The sequence below is a fragment of the Mauremys mutica genome, chromosome 9, assembly GCF_020497125.1.
Source record: "Mauremys mutica isolate MM-2020 ecotype Southern chromosome 9, ASM2049712v1, whole genome shotgun sequence".
Lineage (NCBI taxonomy): Eukaryota > Metazoa > Chordata > Testudines > Geoemydidae > Mauremys > Mauremys mutica.
Window position 1 is genome coordinate 77,578,892 of NC_059080.1, and position 21,722 is coordinate 77,600,613.

Consider the following 21,722-nt stretch of genomic DNA (forward strand, 5'->3'; position numbering starts at 1 on the left):
TTATTTTGTCAGCAAAACAACAAAGGTTTGTTGCCAAAAGTAGTTTTGTGGTGTGTACACCTTTCCTGTTTTGTCAGCAAAAGGCAGCTTACTTCCCCCCTTAGAATTAGAAGACCTGCAGCTATGGAAAGTTACAAAATAAAATAGAATCTTTTAATTTCCTTATATTAATATTCAAGATCTCCACTATGCTAAAAAGGCTTTAGCATGGCTGACTGCCTGGTATTGCTCTACTATTGATTGCCTGGTGTTACTCTTCTTCTTACTTGTCCAACAGGTGAATAATGTTTTATACTGCTTTAATGATCTTGTACTCTGTATGTCATATGGTGGTGCATTATTAATTAAAACCAATTTAAAAAAAATAGTCAGACTGGTTTGCCCAGTATAGTGTAATCTTGACAATTCATGGATTTAAAAAAAAAAAATCCACTGCCACATTCAAATTATTAATGTTTCAAACAATTCCAGGCACTTTCATTATGTCTTGCTAAGCTTTAGGCTTAAACTTCCTCGTTACCATTAGGAGACATTCAACCTTTATATTTAGGATATAAGACTGCAAAAAGACCATTTAAAAAAAATTGATTTTTGACAACTGATATAAAAATTTATAGTGATAAATTATATCTTACAATAATTTTTTTAAAATTTTGGACAACATATTCAAGCCTGCATGCCTAAAATTAGGTGCCTAAATCTGTATTAAGGCAGCAAAATAAGCAACCTGCTTCTTCAGAGGTACAAAGTACTTGCAACTCCAAGTGACATCAAGAGAAGCAGTAAATACTAAACACTTCTGAAAATCAATCCTGAAGTGTTTCAAGTTCAACACCCAACAATAACTCTGGATTATTCAACACATTTGAAAAATGTTGACTATGATTCTGAATGACACTTTCCCTTTAAGGAAATTAAATTAAGATACAGCTCCAGTTAATTCAGATGGCATCAATGCCACTGACTTTGTCCACCACCATTTCAAATGCCAGAAGTTCAGGAATGCCAAAATATTGTACTGTGTATTGAAAAAAATCTGGTAGGGCCCAGTTGTCTTCTCTGCTTGATAAGTTCAGGGGACCTAAAGTGGATGAAAATGGTGTATGGGTCACACACATGAGCCACAGCATTTCTGAGGTACATTTCCATTTCCACTGATTCTTGGGAAGACCCTCTTCAGATACTTCATGGGGTCAAATCTCTATGTTAAGAGTAAAGTGTCAGAGATAAGGTTAAGGTTGCTCTCCAGAAGTCTTCCACCTTTGACTGATTTGCAGTTTGAGGTATGCATAGCATTTCTTTAAGCATTATCTTATGTTGCTTCCCTATCAGCATTGTGGTATTACCTTCTCATGAGGTAATGATGTCTAGGTAGCAGCCAAAATGGAACCATGGCGGCGCAAAGAGGGATTAGGGTCAGGACATTCAGCCACTATAAAAATGTTTCTATCCTTTCCAAGGTCCTAAAAATTGCAGAATCAGTGGATCTTAGAGCATCTGCAGATTAACAGGGTCACACCCAATCTGTGTTCCATGGTAGTGTGCAAACCAAACCTTATGGTGGGACAATCGAAAGAATGCCGCAGGAGTCAACATTCATGTAATTTCCTGGTCCTTTTATGATTTTCCCTCTTGTGGGGGATGTTATGGCCCTTAACTTCTGATGTGTGTGCATGCATCACTGCAAACCTTGTAAAAACCTTGCACATGTAAATGCAAATCTAGTAAGTACTTTTACAAGTGTAGAGATGTTTGGTAGTGCTTGTTGGCTTAGTGTGCCTGTGGTTCTATTAATTACAGTGAGCAGGCCTTTTAAAAAAAAATCTTGATAAGGTTACTGTATTATGTGCAGTGTTCCCTATACTGAACTATACATACACTAGAAATACTGCAAATTCTGAAGTGACATTAGTAACTAGTTACAAGCGAACAGGAAAATTAAGGGAAACTCGTATATATTCAGTTTGACATTGTGTTTTCTCTGTAACGCCAAGCAGCACTTTGGTATTAAAGATCTTATGTAAATAAATAAAATGTAATACAATGTAAAATTCACAGTGATACAAGACTGAGCTCCAGGAATTTGTTTGGCTTTCTTTTGAAAATATGATTTTTCCCTAGCACTTGCGTTATGTGACATAGAGCTAGAACTGAAAGTATGCTATGACTTTGTTTCAGGGCTTCCTAATAAATTCAAAACCAGAGAATGCATGTGAGCCCATAGCACCTCCACCACTGAAAGACAACTCCTCCAGTGCTTTCATTGTGTTAATCAGAAGACTTGACTGCAACTTTGATGTTAAGGTAGGCCTCTTTCATTTTAAAGGTTTGTAAAATTTAAAGCTGCTGGTATTTCTGAATGATGATCATAATTAATATAAAAAAGGACTCTCCCTGACACATGAAATGAAAGTCGCATAATCTAGAGGCAGCTACAGTAATCATAGATGTTGGTTAATTTGTGGCTTTTCACTTAAAATAACATGAAGTTTAATATTATATGTGCCATTTGTTCAGGAAGTAACATTTATCGCTGGTAAGGATTGAGGAATCTAAAATGAAAGGGTCTCCATTTGTGAGGTTGGAAAGTTAGAGACTAGAATTATTTGTTCTGGTGAATATCTAGCTTTAATATTTATTACTTTGATAGAGTGAAAATGGGCCCACTATATGTGGCAACAAGGACATGCTAGCCTCTTGGGCCTTCTCTGCCCTAACAAAAATGGTTCCTGTAATTTGCCACTGATTTTCTAGGATAAAACAGGGTCTAGGCATTTTTACCACCATGTGGTTTGTCCAGAGCATGGTTATGTGATACAGTGGTTAAAACTGCTGAACCCTGTCCACAGTATAGTTTCCACTGTTGCTAGTGCTGGCAATGGATTGTGGTCCTATATTTACTAGTATAGAGGCAGGCTTTCTGTCTTGTAACTGGTTCTGTACCAGATAGACTTCCGCAAGAACTTCATGGGTTTAATACAAAATCTTGCCCCCTTTTGTGTATATGTTGTAGTAGGAGCAGAAGGTAGATATAGCTACTTCCGTCTCGCCCCTATGCAGCTTCAGGACAAGATTACAAGAATAATATATTGGGGCAACAAGCTACCGCTTTTACTAGTATGTTACAACCTCAAGGGGACGTGATCTCTTAGCTTGGGGAAGTCAGGCCCCAGGTTCCTGGATGCATGCTGCAGTATATGCAGTACTAGCTGCTTGTGTGTTCTTCTCCTTTTTGGGCAGCAAGGACACTCAAGAACATATTTTTCCCCATGGCCACCCTGAGTGATCCTGCCCTGAGCTAAAGAGAAGATTCTAGTGCTAAATGTATCACCAGACCCACCATGCTATTTGCCCATAGATCACTCCTAGGGGTTAGTGGAATTTAGCGCATAATACCTTCATTCTTTTATGCTGTAAGAATTGCTGAAAAATTAAGCAAGTGGTTCAGGTTAAAGTTTGGTGTAAGACAAAGGGGCATCATGATGTTCTTAAATTGAACCTTAAGAATGGCAAACAAGTTGGAGCATAGGTGCCGACTCCTTGGGTGATCCAGAGCTGGAGCACTCATGGGGGAAAAATGGTGGGGGTTGGAGCACCCACCAGCAGCCCCCCTATCAGCACCACCCCCTCCCCCCAGACATACCTGCCCACTGCAATCAACTGTTGTTGTGTGCAGAAGGATGGGGAAGGGGGGAAGAGGAGCAAGGATGTGGCACTTGGAGGAGAGGGCGGGAAGAGATGGGGCTGGGGTGGGCGGGACGGGTGGGAGGGGTCGAGCACAATGGAAAGTCAGCGCCTGTGAGTTGGAGAGTGTGATGTTGGGTGATCTGGAGTTAAGCTCCTTAGCTTACGTAGATGACATTGTATAAATGGCAAAGATGTTTGAATTAATGATACTCTTCCCAACCTTGGTAAATTGGTTTAGTCAGCTTGGACTTACAACCACTTCATCTTGGAAAAGGGACAATAGATAAAGTATTGAAATGCAGCAGTGGAGTCTCAGAACAAGTAAAATCTTGTGTGTACCTAGTAAGCTTGATAAGTGCCGATAGTTACAACAAGGATAAGGTTAAAAGGAGATGTGCTGATAAAAATAGTATGTTTGGTACCAAAGTGAAAATTTATCAAACCAGTAACAGTATTACTCTGTGGTCTGGGAGCAGCTGCATTAAATGAAAACAGACATCAGAAGGCTAGAGGCAGTAGAGATGAGTGTTATTCGGAAGATGGCAGGTGTAAAGTGGAATGATTTTAAGACACAGTTAGAAGGAGAGTAGGATGTGAAGTCAATGTAAGGGATTAACTGCATTAAAAAGGATTACAATAGCTGGGACTCTATAGAAGACAAACTGATGACAGGATGCCAAAAGAGAGAGTGTGAAAGCAACGAAGACAGTCAGATCTAGAGGCTGATCACTGACTAGATAGTGAGATGTACACAGGAAGTGACCTGGCTGGGTTTAATGGAGGAATAAACCATGGCCAGGAATGAGTGGTGACACTGTGCTGCTCTCAGTATCTGAAAAGATGCTTTGTGATGAGAAGACTTTACATTTTATTGGTGTAATAAAAGTAAAAATGTGCATTAAGACTGTTACTAAATTTAGTTGAGCAAATTGTGTTCTGTGGTTACATCCATGCAGCTTCCATTGCAAGCAGTGGGCCAGATGTTGGGCCCACTGGAGTCCATGGGTATTTTGGCATTGTGTTCTACATGATGAGAATTTGGTCCAGTGAGTGTTTTTGCATGGATATATAGGGAAGAATTTGTACTTATAAGTACCACTGTACTTATGTCACTGGTAAAGTTGCTACCTAATCTTTAAGTATGTATTTAACAAAGAGAAGGTATTAATCTCAGGATAGTCAGATACTTTTCAACATTTGTATTGATTTCTTGATTGTGGTTTCATTACCAATTGATTTCACAAGCAGTAACTAACCTCATTTAAAAGGATTTCTATACTGGTGTTGAGATACTCTGTGCTAACCCCTACAGTCAATAAGGGGGGGCTCCATAGTTACTAAAAGGTTATCAAGGGATTTGAGGATATGGCAGAAGCAACTAGAGATTAATAACTGAACATTTTGCCAGTTATTGTGGAAATCTGTAATTCTACTGAAACTGGGATGTAATGTTGGAACGAGTCAGTGAATCTACGGTCCTTTTTTAAAAAAAAAATGCTATTTTGTATTTGCAGACAGATGGTAGAAATTGTGTTACTTTTTCTCCATTTAATCTATGTCTTTCCCATCCCTCTTATTCTCTTGCCACCAGTGGACACAGCAGCTGCTAAGAGTTGTCTTGCTAGTTATAACGATAGCCTTTAGTGCAGGTGTTTCCAAACCTTTTCATAGTGTGAACCATGTCTTTACTAGAGAGATTTTCTCATGGATCTCAAGCCGTCCTTCTGTTCACCATTGTGCAGATCACCCACCTCCTCATTTGCTACTGCATGACATCTCTGGACAATTCCAGCAATTTTGTAAATGGAAAAATATTAACTGTTGGTAAATGGGTCAATATTAAATGCACCAAGTGTTTTGTCCCTTTGAAAACACTTAATCAGACTCTTAATTTCATCTCCTTCCCATCTATACTTTTCCTCTCGCCTCCTGCCCTTGGCTCTCTGCTGACTAGTCCTCCACTCCCCCCACATATACTTTTCTGCCACCTTCTTCCCCTTGCTCTCCTTGTCATACTGCCCAGCCACGTGGTCCTCTTTTGCCCACTGCTCCATACAGTAGTCACCCTTAAATTTGTCAATAATCTTTGACACCAAAATAACTTTACTCCAATTTTTGCAGTATTCAGGATATTTGCTATAGTAAATATAGGGAAATGCATTGGAATATTGCCTCTGCCTACTTGTTTTCAGCTGTTTCTTCAGGACTCCAAACTCTTCTTTGCAATCCTGAAGATACAATGAGAGCCAACACAATTTTTTAAATAGGTTGCCTATAATTTCTAATTTCACACAAAATGGAGCTCTTTAAGCTAAATAGATAGTAATACTCAAGGAGTACAATAAGGCCTGTTTTCTAACCCTTTAATTATTCTTATGGCTCTTCTTTGAACCCCTTCCAATTTATCAACATCCTTTTTGAATTGTGGACATTAGAACTGGACACCGTATTCTAGCAGCAGTTGCACTGGCCCCAAATAAAGTAGTAGGAGCATCTCCACTTTTCCCACTACCACTCATGCTTATTGCCACAGACTAGTAGTTGGCATGCATGGATGACAAGGCCCAGATTTATTCTGTTAGGACCAAATCCTGTAGCTACAAAAGTCAGTGGCAAAACTTCCAGGAATTACAGTGGGAACAGAATCCGGCCCTTGAATAATAAACAAGGGAAACTGTTTTCTGCCTGGGCAGGAAAAAATCTAGGGTTCAGACCTAACACAAGGAGAAGAGTTCAGTGTGGTTCTTTTGAGTGCTGGTGCAATGCACCAGTGGCAATCAAGATGGAGAGGACTAAAGGAAAAAACTGCATTAGGTATTTGTACTGTAATAGTAAAAACTATCCTCAAAGCATTAAAAGTGTAGCTGAGCTAGTACACAGACAGACAAATTCTCCTCTTGGATCTAATGGGGCAGCCTGGCTCTTAACAGCTTCCTTACAGCAGTCCTCTTTCCTTTTCCATTCCCTATACAATACAACATAGCACCCTCTACCATCAGGCCTGGTCTACACTAGGCGTTTAAACCGGTTTTAGGAGCGTAAAACCGATTTAACGCCACACCCGTCCACACTGAGAGGCCCTTTATATCGGTTTAAAGGGCACTTTAAACCGGTTTCTGTACTCCTCCCTAACGAGAGGAGTAGCGCTAATATCGGTATTACCATATCGGATTAGGGTTAGTGTGGCCGCAGATCGACGGTATTGGCCTCCGGGCGGTATCCCACAGTGCACCACTGACCACTCTGGACAGCAATCTGACCTCGGATGCAGTGGCCAGGTAGACAGGAAAAGCCCCGCGAACTTTTGAATATTTCCTGTTTGCCCAGCGTGGAGCTCCGATCAGCACGTGTGGTGATGCAGTTAAAAATCAAAATAAAGAAAGAGCTCCCGCATGGACCATGCGGATGTGATCGCTGTAAGGGCAGGCAAATCTGTTCTATCAGCGCTCTGTTACAGAAGACGAAATTCAAAATCATTTTTAAAAAATCTCCAGACAGATGCCATAGCAGGGACTCAGCGCACTGCTGCGTGACAAGCGTAACGGAAAGCCAAAGAATCAAATGGACGCTCATGGACTGGAGGACTCAAGCTATCCCACAGTTCCTGCAGTCTCTGAAAAGCATTTGCATTCTTGGCTGAGCTCCAAATGCTTCTAGGGTCAAACACAGTGTCCGCGGTGGGTCAGGGCATAGCTCGGCAATTTACGCACCCCCCCACCAACCCCCAGAAGTGAAAGGGAAAACAATCCTCTCTTGACTCTTTTACATGTCACCCTATCTTTACTGAATGCTGCAGATAGACGCAATGCTGCAGCACTCAACACCAACATCCTTGCTCCCCCCACGCCATGGGTGGCTGATGGTGCAATATGACTGGTATCCGTCCTCATCATCAGCCTATTGGCACATAGGGCAGTGCAAAAGGGCTGGTAACCATGCCAACTAGCATCCGTGAGGTCTATCAAGGGCGCCTGGCCCTAATTTTTCCTGGTAGATAGTGCAGTATGGCTGGTAACCATCCTCATCATAGCAACAGGGGGCTGAGCTCCATCAGCCCCCACCCTTGATGTGTAAAAAAAAAAGATTCAATTGCCCCTGGACTAGCAGAGGGATGCTGGGCTCCTCTCCTCCACATTCCTTACTGTCCTGTCTGGACTATCATAGCAGCTGGAGGCTGCCTTCCACTCATTTCTCACTAACAAGTCAGTGTGTCTTATTCCTGCATTCTTTATTACTTCATCGCACAAGTGGGGGGACAATGCTATGGTAGCCCAGGAAGGCTGGGGGAAGAACGGAATCAACAGGTGGGGTTGTTGCAGGAGCACCTCCTGTGAATAGCATACAGCTCATAATTTCTGCAGGATCTGACACAGAGCAGCTGTGCTCTCTGGTTCTATGATACAGTGGTTCTCTAGTACACTTGCCCATATTCTAGGCAGGACTGATTCTATTTTTAGATACCAAAAAGGAGGGATTGACTCAGGGAGTCATTCCCAATTTTGGCTTTTGCGCCCCTGGCTGATCTCAGCCAAGGGCACTTATGACAGCAGCAAATGGTGCAGTGCAAAAGGACTGGTAGCCACGATCATCCTATTACCAATTTATGGTATGGTAGATGGTGCAATATGGCTGGTAATCATCTCTGCTATCATGCAAAAGCAAAAGCATGCTGCTGTGTAGCGCTGCTGAATCGCCTCTGTGTGCGGCATCTAGTACACATACGGTGACAGTCACAAAAGGCAAAACAGGCTCCATGATTGCCATGCTATGGCATCTGCCAGGGCAATCCAGGGAAAAAAGGCACGAAATGCTTGTCTGCCGTTGCTTTCCCAGCGGAAGGAGTGACTGACGACATTTACCCAGAACCACCCGCGACAATGATTTTTGCCCCATCAGGCACTGGGATCTCAACCCGGAAATTCCAAGGGGCGGGGGAGGCTGCGGGAACTATGGGATAGCTACGGAATAGCTACCCATAGTGCAATGCTCCAGAAATCGACGCTAGCCTCGGACCGTGGACGCACACCACCGATTTAATGTGTATAGTGTGGCCGCGCACACTCGATTTTATACAATCTGTTTTGCTAAACCGGTTTATGTAAATTCGGAATAATCCCGTAGTGTAGACTTACCCTCAGACTCCATTAATGCATTTCAGTGATTCACATAAAGCACTTCTTTTCTGTTAAATGAAGTGACATCAAATTATTGTGTTTCTCCTGTTAGTGTGTCAAATCCCCACAAAGTGCTTAGTATCTGCCGAGAGCCCACAAATCTCAAAATTTAGCTTGTTGAGTTTACGAAAGGTAAAATATGCAAAAATTTACTGTTAAAAACTCTAAGCTGTCTGTACTTCTTTTAAATAGTTATTTGAAAATGAACATACATCAGTGGAGCATTCATGGAAATCAACTAATGTACTCAGTTTTGAAACTGTATGGTTTACAGTTAAAATGATTGCTGTCTCATCTGCAGATAAGTTTGACTTGTTCATTTTCAGGAACTCATTAAGGCAAAGATTTCTCTTCAATCCTCCAAAACATCATAATTGTACTGGTACATGAAGCCCTATTATAACAAAATCTGTTAGTGATTATTTTAAAATCTTTTGATATAAAAGATTTACTGTGGTTCTGTTATTATCCTATTGCCTTCCACTATATCCCAGGACCATGAACATCGTTATAGATAACAGTGATTGGTGGCATGTGTTATTTCCATAGATGCCACACTTTAAAGTTTGCCTTTTATAGCACCTGTTCTTACTGTAATTATGGATGCAAAAGTGTAATTTGTGATATTATAAAAGTGATATACAGTATTTAAACACAAGTGTACATTCTCTCTTCAGTACATCCTGGGCCTGTTTTGATGTTCACGTTTTAGACATGAATCAGAAGGAGACGGCCCTTCATTTAGGGAAAATGTTCTTTCATGGCAAAAGAATTGTTTGCCAGAAAGTTGCAGTGCCTTAGTGCTGTAGTGAATTGCACTCTTCGCTTCTGTTGGTGAACGTTATTAACATTATGACAGAGTGTACTGAGTCAATGTTTTCTGCCTTCGACTCTCCTTTTCTTTTAAAGTCTCTTTCAAAATGGCAAGTGATAGATAAATGGAAATATAGACAGTGGGTATGTGGTTACTGTGCAAACTGCATGATGACTTGCCTGCTAGGTGCAAACATGGCAGATACCACAAAAAACCTAAACAGAACCTATGGTGGTTGTCTCTGTTGGTACAAATGGCATAGGGAAGTGCAGGAGAGGTTCTGGAAGATAAAAATTCCAGGTAGAAAACTTAGATCCAGGACATCAGTGGTAGCTTTCTCTAAAATGTTCAGCCAGGCAGTAGGAACTTCAGGATTTCAATGCCTGGCTGAGAAGATGGTTCAAAAAGGCAGATAAAATTATTAAACACTGGGGAATATTTTGGCAAAGTGGAGCCTATGGAGAGGGGCTGGGTTCCACCATAATCCAAATGAAACTGGACTACTGGCAGATGAAATAAATAAGATTTTGGGGTGTATTTAAGTTGAGTGAGGGGAAAGCTGCTAGGAGCTGAGGAGCCTGTAAATTGGACACATATTAAAGATACTGATGATAAAACAGTATCAGTGTATCCAGTAAAGGGTAGGATGCAAATTACAGCTGAACTAGAACAGGAAGAGTAAGTTACCGTATATTCCGGCGTATAAGACGACTTTCTATATTAAAAAACAACTCCCAAAAATCGGGGGTCGTCTTATACGCTGGGTATAAACAGCGGGCGGCTGGGATTTAAAAGGCTCTGGGCTCCCCGCCGCAGCGGGCAGCCCAGAGCCCTCTGACTCCCCGCCACGGCTGGGATTTAAAAGGCTCTGGGCTCCCCGCCACAGCGGGCAGCCCAGAGCCCTCTGACTCCCCGCCGCGGCTGGGATTTAAAAGGCTCTGGGCTCCGCCCCTCGGAAGGGGGGGTCGTCTTATAGGGCGAGTATAGGCCAAAACCTATATTTTAACTGTAAAATTAGGGGGTCGTCTTATACGCCCCGTCGCCTTATACGCCGGAAAATACGGTAAGAATATTCAAAATTCAAATTGGACATTTTATATTGATAGCAAGAATATTCAGTTTTAATTAATGATAAATTGTGTGAAAGGGATATTGAACCTCATGCTTCAGAGTTAAACCACTCAGAATGAGACCTAGTGGAAGGGTGGGAGTTGGAAGGGGAAGATTATTCCACAACTGCCTGCTGTGAGGTTCTCTGAAGCACTGGATACTGGCCACTATAGGAGAGTGGCTACTGGACTATTTGGACGTCGGATCTGATCCAGTCTGGTAATTCCTATGTTGTTATGATTATGTACACACCAATTTTTAAAAAAAAAAAGTAAACTAAAACCTACTCTGGGTTACAACATAAAATCTCACATCTGAGCAAGATTTTTAATGGCTAAAAATCCCTATTTTTCATGTTCTTCTTACTGCAAAAGTCTGAATTAATTTTCTTTAAAGATTTTTTAAAATTCATTTCTCGTTCAGAAATTTCAGCCTAAAACAGATCCTTTGGGAGAATTTTTAGCTCACTGACATTAGGAGCCAAGAAAATGAATATGCCATTCCACCGATAATGCTTTGCTCTGCCTAAGCCATATTTTAAAAGCCTTCCAGTCTCATCTTATTTCCTTTTTTCAAGTTATCCCCTAGGCATGGGCCCTTCCCTGACTTGATCTGCTATGTTTCCCTTCTCTCTTTCAAGTCCTCCCTTAATCACACTTATTTTAAAAGGCCTATAAAACCTAGCCCTCCCTGACAATTTTTTTTAAACAACCTACAGATACATGCTAAAATTCACTGTTCATTCACTTTTGCTTAATATTGCATCCCTTCCCCCCATCCTTTGTCTGTACATTGTAAATATTTATGGCAAGAATCTTGTTTGCTTACTTATCTGCAAAGTGCTTAACACATTGGTGCTACATGCATACTATTTTATTATTAGTATAATCTTTAATCTGAAATTATCTAAATTCAGTTTAAACAATTTATCCCAATTATAAGGAGTCCAGAGTTGGGTGGTTTTTGTTGTTGTTGTTGTTTTAAAGAGTTTATAGGTTTGTTTTGATCTACCTTCATAGTTTTAAATGAGTCTTTTCTTTAAGTGTACTCATAATTCAGATTCAGTGATATGGACTAAAAACAAAATATACATTAAAAAGAAATCTGTGACAAATATGGGATTTTTCAGCCCCTGCATCATGTAGGTCTCATCTTAGAATTTCAGAGTTGTGTGCAATAATGGAAGAAAATTGCTGTTACTCATTTCCTTTTCTTAGTATGTGCATTGAAGAGAGAAGAGAGTTTTTTAGCAATGGAAGTGACAAGATATTTTTCTGTCTAGAATCCAGAATCATGGCCTGTGAATATCCCAAATGATTTGATGCCTATTGAAGCAAGGACTGCAAAAATGCAATTGCCAGTTTCCTTTAGGATAGATAATTGTTATTGTACTGTTTGTCATAAGGTTAACCTCTTGTGATGAAGGAGGCCCTGATTTGGTTTTATACCCCACCCTATTTGTTGGCCCATATTCTGCTGTCAGTTTCAGTTACACATTGGAAATCCAGAATACCATTTATTGCAGTTACCAGGGGGTAACAGAACAGAATTTGGCCAGGTGTGCTTTAGAAGTGGGCTTTAGCCCAAGAACGTTTATGCTCTAATAAATTTGTTAGTCTCTAGGGTGCCACAAGTACTCCTCGTTCTTTTTGCTGATACAGACTAACATAGCTACCACTCTGAAACAACTAGCCTTGTGCATTTTGCATGCTAACCAGCAATGAAAGGAACAACCAGCAATCTTTGATACAGCACTTGGGCATGTAGAATGTCTACTGGAGTTGTGTGTAGGGTATTCAAACATTATATGGAAACAGCTATTGATTGGGAAATAATTACTATCACTTGGGACCACTGAATGTAAGCACTGCATTCTCTGATGGAAGAAATACAGCTGTCAGTAGAATGAATGCATTGTGTCCCTTTGTACAATATCATTTCTTAACACACAATTTTGTGCATTTCTGTGAATTTGCTGGGCAGTTATGGCCAAAGAATATTGGCAGCTGTTTTGGGAGTATTTTCAGAATGATTTACAGTATTCAGTTTGTAAGTTGCATTTATTATAGAGATGAATGAGTGCTAAATATGGTATTCAAAACTTTCAGTTATGGATGGCGTGTTCTTGGAAGAGAAGCTTGTGCTCTGTTTTCAAGAGCGATGGGGTTAAAGAAATGTCTTACATGCCACCTGCATGACAAAAAGATTTGTTTTATGATCTTGGTAATATAAAAAAAGTTCAAACTTTAAGATTCTGATCATCACATTTTTTAATTTTATATCTATAATAAGGGAGCACAGGCATGATAAATAAGTGTACATATTCCTAGCTTTGTATTTTGGCTTTTCCCTTTCTTAGGGGGATGGCATTTTATAAATAAAGCATTATTCTTGAAAAGGATTCTGCAGTTTTCTGAAAATGAAACTTGTCCCCTTCAGCTTATCACTGCCCTAGTACCGTATCTTGAGCACGCTGAATAACAGAAGGTCAATGGGAGTTAGTTGGAAGAACTGAGTTACCTTGAAGCCATTCGATACTTTAAAAGGTTCATGCTCTGAATGTTTTGACATATTGCTCAAAACTGGAGATGAAGCCAGATAAAGAGCAGCCTTTCTAGCCTGCCTTACCTAGTAGCTTTTCCTGCCAAGTATGGTATGGAATCCTGGGGCAGATCTACTGTGTCAGAAAGCAGTTGCAATGTGCTTCTGCAGAAATTTCCATTGCTTTTGAGACTCAACTTATATTAAAATGTGCAACTGAAGCACTTTAAAATTATTTCACTGATTAGATTGGGCAGTTGTAGATCACTTAGATATTTTTAGTGCATTTCCAATTAAAAGTACCAGGAAAGGGAAGTGCCAAGTTGAATATTAGGCTATTACATTTCAGAATGGGTTTTCATTCTGTGTTTTGCATTCCTATTGGTTACTGATCTCTGTCAACAGTTAAAACTATTTCTGTGATTTTTATGGTTGAGTCAGATCCTCAGCGTAAACTGGCATAGTTCCATTGGCTTCAGTGGAGCTACACCAATTTACACGAGCTAGAGGATCTGTCCCCTTCTGATTCTGCCAGTATCTTCTGTACATATGCCATGGCAAAAGCCTCTAGTAGGAATAAATTAGGTTAGCAAAAGAAATTTTGGATTTTCCATCTTCGCCAACACTATTTTAGTATGAAGTACAGTAACTCTTCACTTAAAATCATCTCAGTTAACGTTGTTTCATTGTTAGGTTGCTGATCAATTAGGGAACATGCTTGTTTAAAAGTGTGCAATGCTCCCTTCTAACATTGTTTGGCAGCAGCTTGCTTTGTCTATTGTTTGCAGGAAGAGCAGCCTGTTGCAGCTAGCTGGTGGGGGCTTGGAACTAGGGTGGACTGGCAGCCCCCCTATCAGCTCCCCGCTCCCCTAAGTTCCCTGTGCAGCAGCTGCCTGCAGTTCAGCTGTCCCTCCTCCCATTGCCATGTGCTGCTCCTGCGCTCTGCCTTGGAGCTGCTCCCTGAGACTCCTGCTTGCTGTGCGGGGGAGAGGGAAGGAAAAGGGGGACTAATGTCAGGGTGTCCCCCTTCGCCCCTGCTCCTGTACCCCACTTACCCCATCTTCCATAGAGCAGGGGGGACACACCAGGGCTCAGGATGGAGGGAGCTTGCAGCAGCTGTGGTCTCAGCAAGCTGATCTAATTAACAAGGCAGTGTCCTTAAAGGGGAAATGTGCATATCTCCCTCCATTCCTGCTGCCTTGTAGAGTGAGAGAGTTAACCCTTGAGGGCTCAGCCAATTGCTAGTTCATCATTTAGCAGTAAGGGAAATATCCCACCCTCTGACTCCTCCACCTCAACCAAGCTTCACAATCATCATCACTGTGTACCAGTATTAAATTGTTTGTTTAAAACTTATACTGTGTGTGAGTGTGAGAGAGAGAAAATTTATATATATAAGATAGTCTTTTGTCTGGTGAAAATTTTTTTCCTGGAACCTAACCCCCTCATTTACATTAATTCTTATGGGGAAATTGGATTTGCTTAACATCGTTTCACTTAAAGTCGCATTTTTTCAGGAACATAACTACAACCTTAAGTGAGGACTTACAGTAAGTCTGTATACTGTGGATCTGATTTATGAATGTGGAAGCTGCTTTCATATGTCAAATTTGCATGCCCACTTGATCTTTTTTAAAGAATAAAATTGTGTATTTGCAAACATTTCTTTTCTGTTAACTGTGTCTAAACAGTATATTCTCAAGATCTTTTGAATTCATTCAAACTTTCAACTTCCCAACTGTCAGATGTACGTTGGAATCTGCCAAAATTAAGAGCAGTCTTATTTATAATTAAAAAAAAGCCATCTCAGTGAGTGTGAGCATGTCTCCATCTTGTGGCTGGCCTTAACTATAATGCTCTACTGCTATGAATAATAGCCATGATTAATACTCCATGCATCCATATAACTGTATGATTGTAACACTGAAAATTATATGCATTTTGCAATCCCCTTACTGCAGGAGCGGTATGCTATCTGTAAATCTGACTTTATCTAGTTGTCTTTGCTTCATATTTAAAGAGAGACTGGTTTTGTATTAGTTGGTGAACTCTAACTTAGTATCCAGCATATGCCTCCCCCGGCTCACACCTCTTTATCAGCCTAATTGTTTCAATCTTCAAATGAATTCCATATCTAGTCATTACTGTTAGCCTTTTACTAAAATAAATATTTAGAAAGTTGAGTGGAGTGGGACATTGGTTTCCCGTTCTGGGAAAATATTTGAGATTTGGGAAAATTTTCTTATCCCAAATCATGACAAAAAGTCAGTCTCAATTTTTCATTAAATGGCATATTGAAGAAATAATGTGCATTCTGGTCAGTCAAAATGTTTTGTTTTGATAATTTCAAAATGTTGCATTTTGACAGTTTTTGTTTCAAAAAATTAGCCAATTAAAGTAAATTTTGAACTGGAAGCTGGAATTTTAATTAAAAAATGTCAAAAGTTTTCAATTGTTATATGCAGTGTTGTAGCCATCTTGAACCTAGGATATTAGAGAGACAAAAGTAGATAAGGTAATATCTTTTATTGGCTGAAGAGGTGAACGCAACCTCTAAAGCTTGTGTCTGACTAACAGAAGTTGGTCCAGACACACTTTCGAGCTTATCTTTTGAATATGAGCTGAATGTAAGAGGTATTTCCTTGCCTACAATTTTTCAAGTCAAGTAATTCATGAAAACCAGCCTTTCCTGCGAACAGTTTGTTTTGATGAACTATGTCAACAGCTAAAATTTAGGATTTTATATTTGAGTCAGATCCTTGACATTTTTCAAACAGGAAAATGGTTTACCAGAAAAATTCCCCCAGCAGCTCCACCTTGAAGTTCCTATCATGACTAGAGCCCTGTTGTATAAACATATATGAGGAAACAATTCTTGCCCCAAAGAAGTTACAATATAAGAAATATTGATTAGATCATTACTAGTTTCTCTGAGTATGACTGGATTGCATGGTGTAAAATGGAAACTGGTCCCTAACTATAGTTCGGATGTGGTGTTCAAATCTGCAAGATGTCTTTTTGGTCTTTTAGAAAGTTCTGCATCTATTATACAATATGAAGATAGATTTAAAAAAAACCTACAGAAACTAAGAAGCATCATATCTGATTTAGGACTGCATTCCTTTCTTATTTTGAGAATTCTTTCTGATGGATGAACAGACCTCTCATTTCCTGGGGAACACTGCCAGATTTATTGATCAATGCATGGCTAAAACTGGGATGGAAGCAGGGGAGACTTGAACATCTTACATCACTAGAATTAGAAACCAATTTTTGAGGGGGAGATTTTCTAGCATTAGTGATCTGGTTACTCAAATGATTCTGTTTTTCCACAAAGGGGGTTAGTTAATCTGTAATAAAAGAAGGTGATCCGAGTGGTATTGTTTGGTTTGTCATATCTATTTTGCATTCTTTTGAAAACAATATTTCTGCTGATACAGTTCTCTCAAGGACTTTCAAGAAATTGCAACAAAGGAGGATATCTGCAATATGATGGACTTTAAGGGTAGAATTCTACTCTCTTGTGCCTTGTGGTCTGAATTTTCATTTCCATTAATGATGCAATGTAAATTATATTTACATCGCTCTGCAATCCCTTTACACTGCCATAATTGTTTCAAGTGACCCTAATGTAAATGAGAATCAGGCTTGTGTAGTCATTTGCATCCATACAATGTGGTTGTAAAGTGATATCAAGTCAGAATGTTAACATTTCCAACTGACTTTGCATAGGTATAAATGACTACCCAAGGTGCAAGGCAGTGGAGAAAGACTGTCATATTAACCTGCTTTTGCCAGGCTAAAGAAGATGTAAAGCCTTGTCTAAACACAGAAGCTGTACCAATTTAGCTACATTGGCTTGAGTGTGTTTTACTGATTTAACTCAAGTTGGTAAGAATTGAATTATCCTACATTGATAAGGCACCCTTAAACCAATTTGACTGTGTCCAGCCAAGGGGTTGCACTGATTTAACTACATCATTCACTAAAGTGATTGAGGCCTGGTCTACAAGAGTTAGACTGATCTAGCTTGTTGCTCAGGGCTGTGAAAAATGTGCAGATATGGCTAGATTGACAGAAGACTTTTTCTGTTCATTTAGCTACTGCCTCTTTGAGAGATGGATTAGTTACATTGATGGAAAAAATGCTTTAGGCCTTGTCTACCCTGCACTTTCATCGTTAAAACTTTTGTCACTCAGGGGTGTGAAAGCCCCCCCCCTCCCCTTGAATGACAAAGTTTTAGTGACAAAAAGCACTGGTGTGGACACTATCCTGCTGATGAAGCTACCTCCCCTGCTTGGGGAGGGCAGTTACTTTGTTATCAGGAGAGCTCTCTCCTGGCAACAAAGAGCAGCTACACTGTGTGCTTTACAAGAGTGTGGCTGTAGCGACACAGCCATGCCGTTGTGAGGTGCGTAGTGTAGACATAGCCTTAGTCAACATTGGTGGTGTCTACACTATGTTGCTACAGTAGCATAGTTGCAGCATCATGGCTGTGCTGCTGTGTAGACATAACCTTAGTTAAATTGGCAAAACTCTTGCATGTAAATTAAGCCTAGGTTTCTTGACATGGTGATATGGTCTTAATTGCCAGAGAGGATGTGTCCAGATTGACTCTTTGCTCTTATTTGTACTCGGAGGTATTTTCCCTTTATTTGGCATAAAAGAGTCACACACTACAAAGAAAATTAACACATCACTGTACTTTCTCTTCCTAAACTTTTCACATTTGTTACCTAGTAGAACGTGCACTGCACATCACGGCTGTTTTCACCAAGGCCTAGGTGCCTTTTATAGGTGATTACCCTTCAAAATGAAATGAAGCATCTGATAACAGCAGAAGTGATTATTGTGACTGCTGTATACCCCACATCACAAGCATTATTCCTGGTTTACAGTGGGACAAAACATCCACGATACAAGTCATCTAAAGAAAAACTCATACAAAGTGTTGACATTTCTATGCTGCTTGCCGCCTTTTAGAACCTATCATTGAAATCAGTGTGGCAAGATTTTGGTTAATAATTGCTTGAGTGAGGAGTATAAAAAGCAAATGATTATTCAAGGTTCAGATAGGCTTGTGTGTAAAGAGTGATTAACATATAGACTAATATAGCCTCCATTTTATTTCTAGTCCATTTTGCTCTTTGTAGTACTGTTGCAGCTGTGTTGGTCCCATGATATTATAGAGAAAATGGGTGAGGTAATAGCTTTTACTGCACCAACTTCTGTTAGTGAGAGACAAGCTTTTATGTTTACAGAATGCTGTGTAAGCTCGGAAGCTCATCTCTCACCAACAGAAGTTGGTCCACTAAAAGCTGTTAACTTGCCCACCTTATCTTTTTGCTGGTCAGCCATTTTGCTCTTTCATTCCCACTTTGTGCATACCTCACTGTAATGAGCCCTCAAGAGGAATCAGCATGAATCAGGGCTTTTTAAGATTGATCATGTGCTCAACATCCTTCTTAAAAAAAGATGCAGGGTGGAAGCATTTTAATCCCCATTGTTATAGTGCTTTCCCTTTCTTCTTTCACGTCCTGTTTTCCTCCTTTTGTCTTCTTGTTCGCTTACTTCCCCACTGCATCTCTCTCTCCTCTCACCTACAACCAGGCCTCTCAGTGCATTAGTGGGTGTGGCATACTATCAGGCCATACTGAGGAGGTGACTGCAATGCTACCAACCATGAAGGTAGAAGTACTGCAGCACTTTCTTTTCCTGACTGTCTGGTGCTTCATCATAGCACACCAGCCCATCATGTATATTTCAGAAGTCAACAGCCCCTGCAGCCTCCCCACACAGTCTAGTTGTTATATTTCTGATGCATTTTGATTTTTTTATAGTTTTGCACTAGCAAGTCTGTGAAACATTTCATAATTGTGAAACACCTAACATATTAGCACCTCTTTCCCCTTGCCTTAATAAAGGTAATTTATTTCATAACTTATGTTTCCTCTGAGTAAAGAATTCCATCTTAATTTGTTTTTTACCTAGCAATATCCCTTTTGTTCTTGTATTTAACACTTGTTCAAATAGCCCTTGAACATCCATCTTCTGTCCTCTAAGAGTTTAATACCTAAGTAAATTCCTCTTTCTTGTTTTCCAAAGAAAGCCAGTTTACTGTAACAGTACACTCTGATCTTGATGCAGGTTGACATTTCAAGTTCCCTTATGGATTTCTGTCCAGTGTCCACCATACTGTGTCTTGCCCTGCTCACACGCATGTAATTCTCCTTTGTTTTAAGTCCCTAATACCTTCACTGTCTGTCCTTTATAATTATAGCCGCCTTGTTTGGGGCCTAATTCACTGGAATAATTGAGGGTGGTTTTTGATTATAGGAGCAGACTGAAGGGGGAGTGTCACAAAAAAAGTGCATTGGTGTACATGGGGGAGATTTTTTTGCAGTGTGCTGTATCTGTATTTATTCACATCTGTGGTTTTAAGGATAATACCTTCTTCCACTGTGACTTGGGTACTATGGGTAGTCACCTCTCCCACCAGCACATCACTACTTCTAAGAGCCATAGTTTGGGCTCAGGTTTGCTGACTGAATTTTAGCAGATTCCAGTTGCTTTCCTTCATTATGACAAAAAACTCAACTGATTAGTTTTCATGCTACACATTTGTGCATTTCACACTTAGTTTTTTTTAAATGTGTCCTATCATTGAATGGCAATGGAATCAATGGCTATGACAGTTACTATGACATTCAAGCTTCTCTGTAGTTTAACCTAATATATATGTACCTGGTCAGATGGCGTCAGGAAAGACATGGAGCAGTCTCAGGACCTTCACAGGAAAATCCTTTGTTGCTAAGCTGCCATTCAGCAACTGTGAAAGAGTTGGAGGGAGTGCTAGAGCTGCTATCTGACTGCAAGTCTGCTGGGAATTCTGCAGAACTATAACAGCTGACCAGATGCAGTGTAAAGAACACCAGGAAAGGCTGTTGGAGTACAAGGAGCTCTTGACCTCAAGTGGCTGAAATTCAGTTTCAGGGGTGGAAACAGATAGTAGGAATCTAAGGCTGATCTCTATCAGGATGTTGAGCAGAGGAATCCTAGGCTAAATATGATCCATTTATATGTTGAAATATTTGTGTATGTATTTGTCCCTCCTGTAGCAATAAACTGCCCTTGTTTGTGAACAATCCATTTTTAAATTTTAATTTTACACAAGCAAGATTTGCACACCTATTACAACACAAAAATAAAGTACTTATGCAAGTGATGCATTCAGAGATAATGTTACATACATGCTAGCAGAAAGATATGGGTAAAACTCTCCACAGTTAACAAGTACCCATATCTTTCTGCTTTGATGCTAAACTAGAGGTGGGCAAACTATGATGGCCCACAGGACCGTCCTGCCCGGCCCTTGAGCTCTCGGCTGAGGAGGCTAGCCCCTGGCCTCTTCCCCGCCTGTCCCACCCGTCCTCCGCAGCCTCAGCTCACCGTGCCACCAGCGCTCTGGGCGACAGGGCTGCGAGCTCCTGCCAGGTGGCGTGGCTGGCTCCGGCTGGGCAGTGCAGGTGCCAGCTCTGCTGCTCTGAGCGGCATGGTAAGGAGGCGAGGAACAGGGGGGTTGTATAAGGGGTAGAGGGTTCCGGGGGGCAGTCAGGGGACAGGGAGCAGGGGGAGGTTGGATGGGGTAGAGGTTTGGGGGATCACTTCTTTGGTCAATGTTTAATCCATTCTTGCCTAATCTAGAATTTCTCCTTAAATGTACTTAGTCTCTCATGTAGCTTGCTGTTAGTGTCCATGGCAAAATGAATTTCCTAGATATTTCTTTACCAAGCACAGATAACATGATTAGTAGTGTGATAGCAAACAAACACAGAGCTAGACTCACTAGCAGAGGATCTGCCCTCCATTTCTTACATCCTAACCAGTCATGACTTCTGCCAGCACACATTACATACTGTCCAGCAACATACCTTACAAGTACATATTGCAGCAGTTTGTACCGTTATGTGACACGTGAGTTGAAAGGTATGTTGAGCTGACTTTCTGGCTAGGACATGCCACTGGTTAAAAAAAAAAAAAAAAATTGCATCTGTAAACCCCCACCAATGCCTATATTTATAAACATTTCACATTTAGTTGTGTATTCCAGTTTGTAAAATTCTGAAATAATTAAAATGAAGGGTATTTCTCATGTCTTAGTAATTTGAAATTATTCCCATTATAATTCCTAACTAAAGTATATAATTCAAATGGAAGAACTACAGGTAGTTGAGAATAAATGTTTCATTGTTTTATGGAACTCAAGTCCTTCAGAGGGTCAAACCTACATACTGGCCAGATCCTCAATCATAGCCAAGAAGTGCTTGGTGCAGCATGCAGAAAAGAAAACAGTGGTTTTTGACAAGACCCCAATTCTGGGGCTGCTCTGTGCCAGT

General features: G+C 40.4%; 1 protein-coding gene across 3 annotated transcripts in view; it reads left to right on the plus strand.

The window, feature by feature from the left end:
* The window catches only part of RNF13 (ring finger protein 13), a 105,301-nt gene that overhangs the window by 24,618 nt on the left and 58,961 nt on the right, over positions 1-21,722 (plus strand). For all 3 annotated transcript variants that reach the window (XM_045029910.1, XM_045029909.1, XM_045029911.1), the window contains exon 4: positions 2,179-2,304. In XM_045029910.1, coding sequence (XP_044885845.1) covers positions 2,179-2,304 — 126 coding nt within the window. The remainder of the gene's footprint in view (positions 1-2,178; positions 2,305-21,722) is intronic.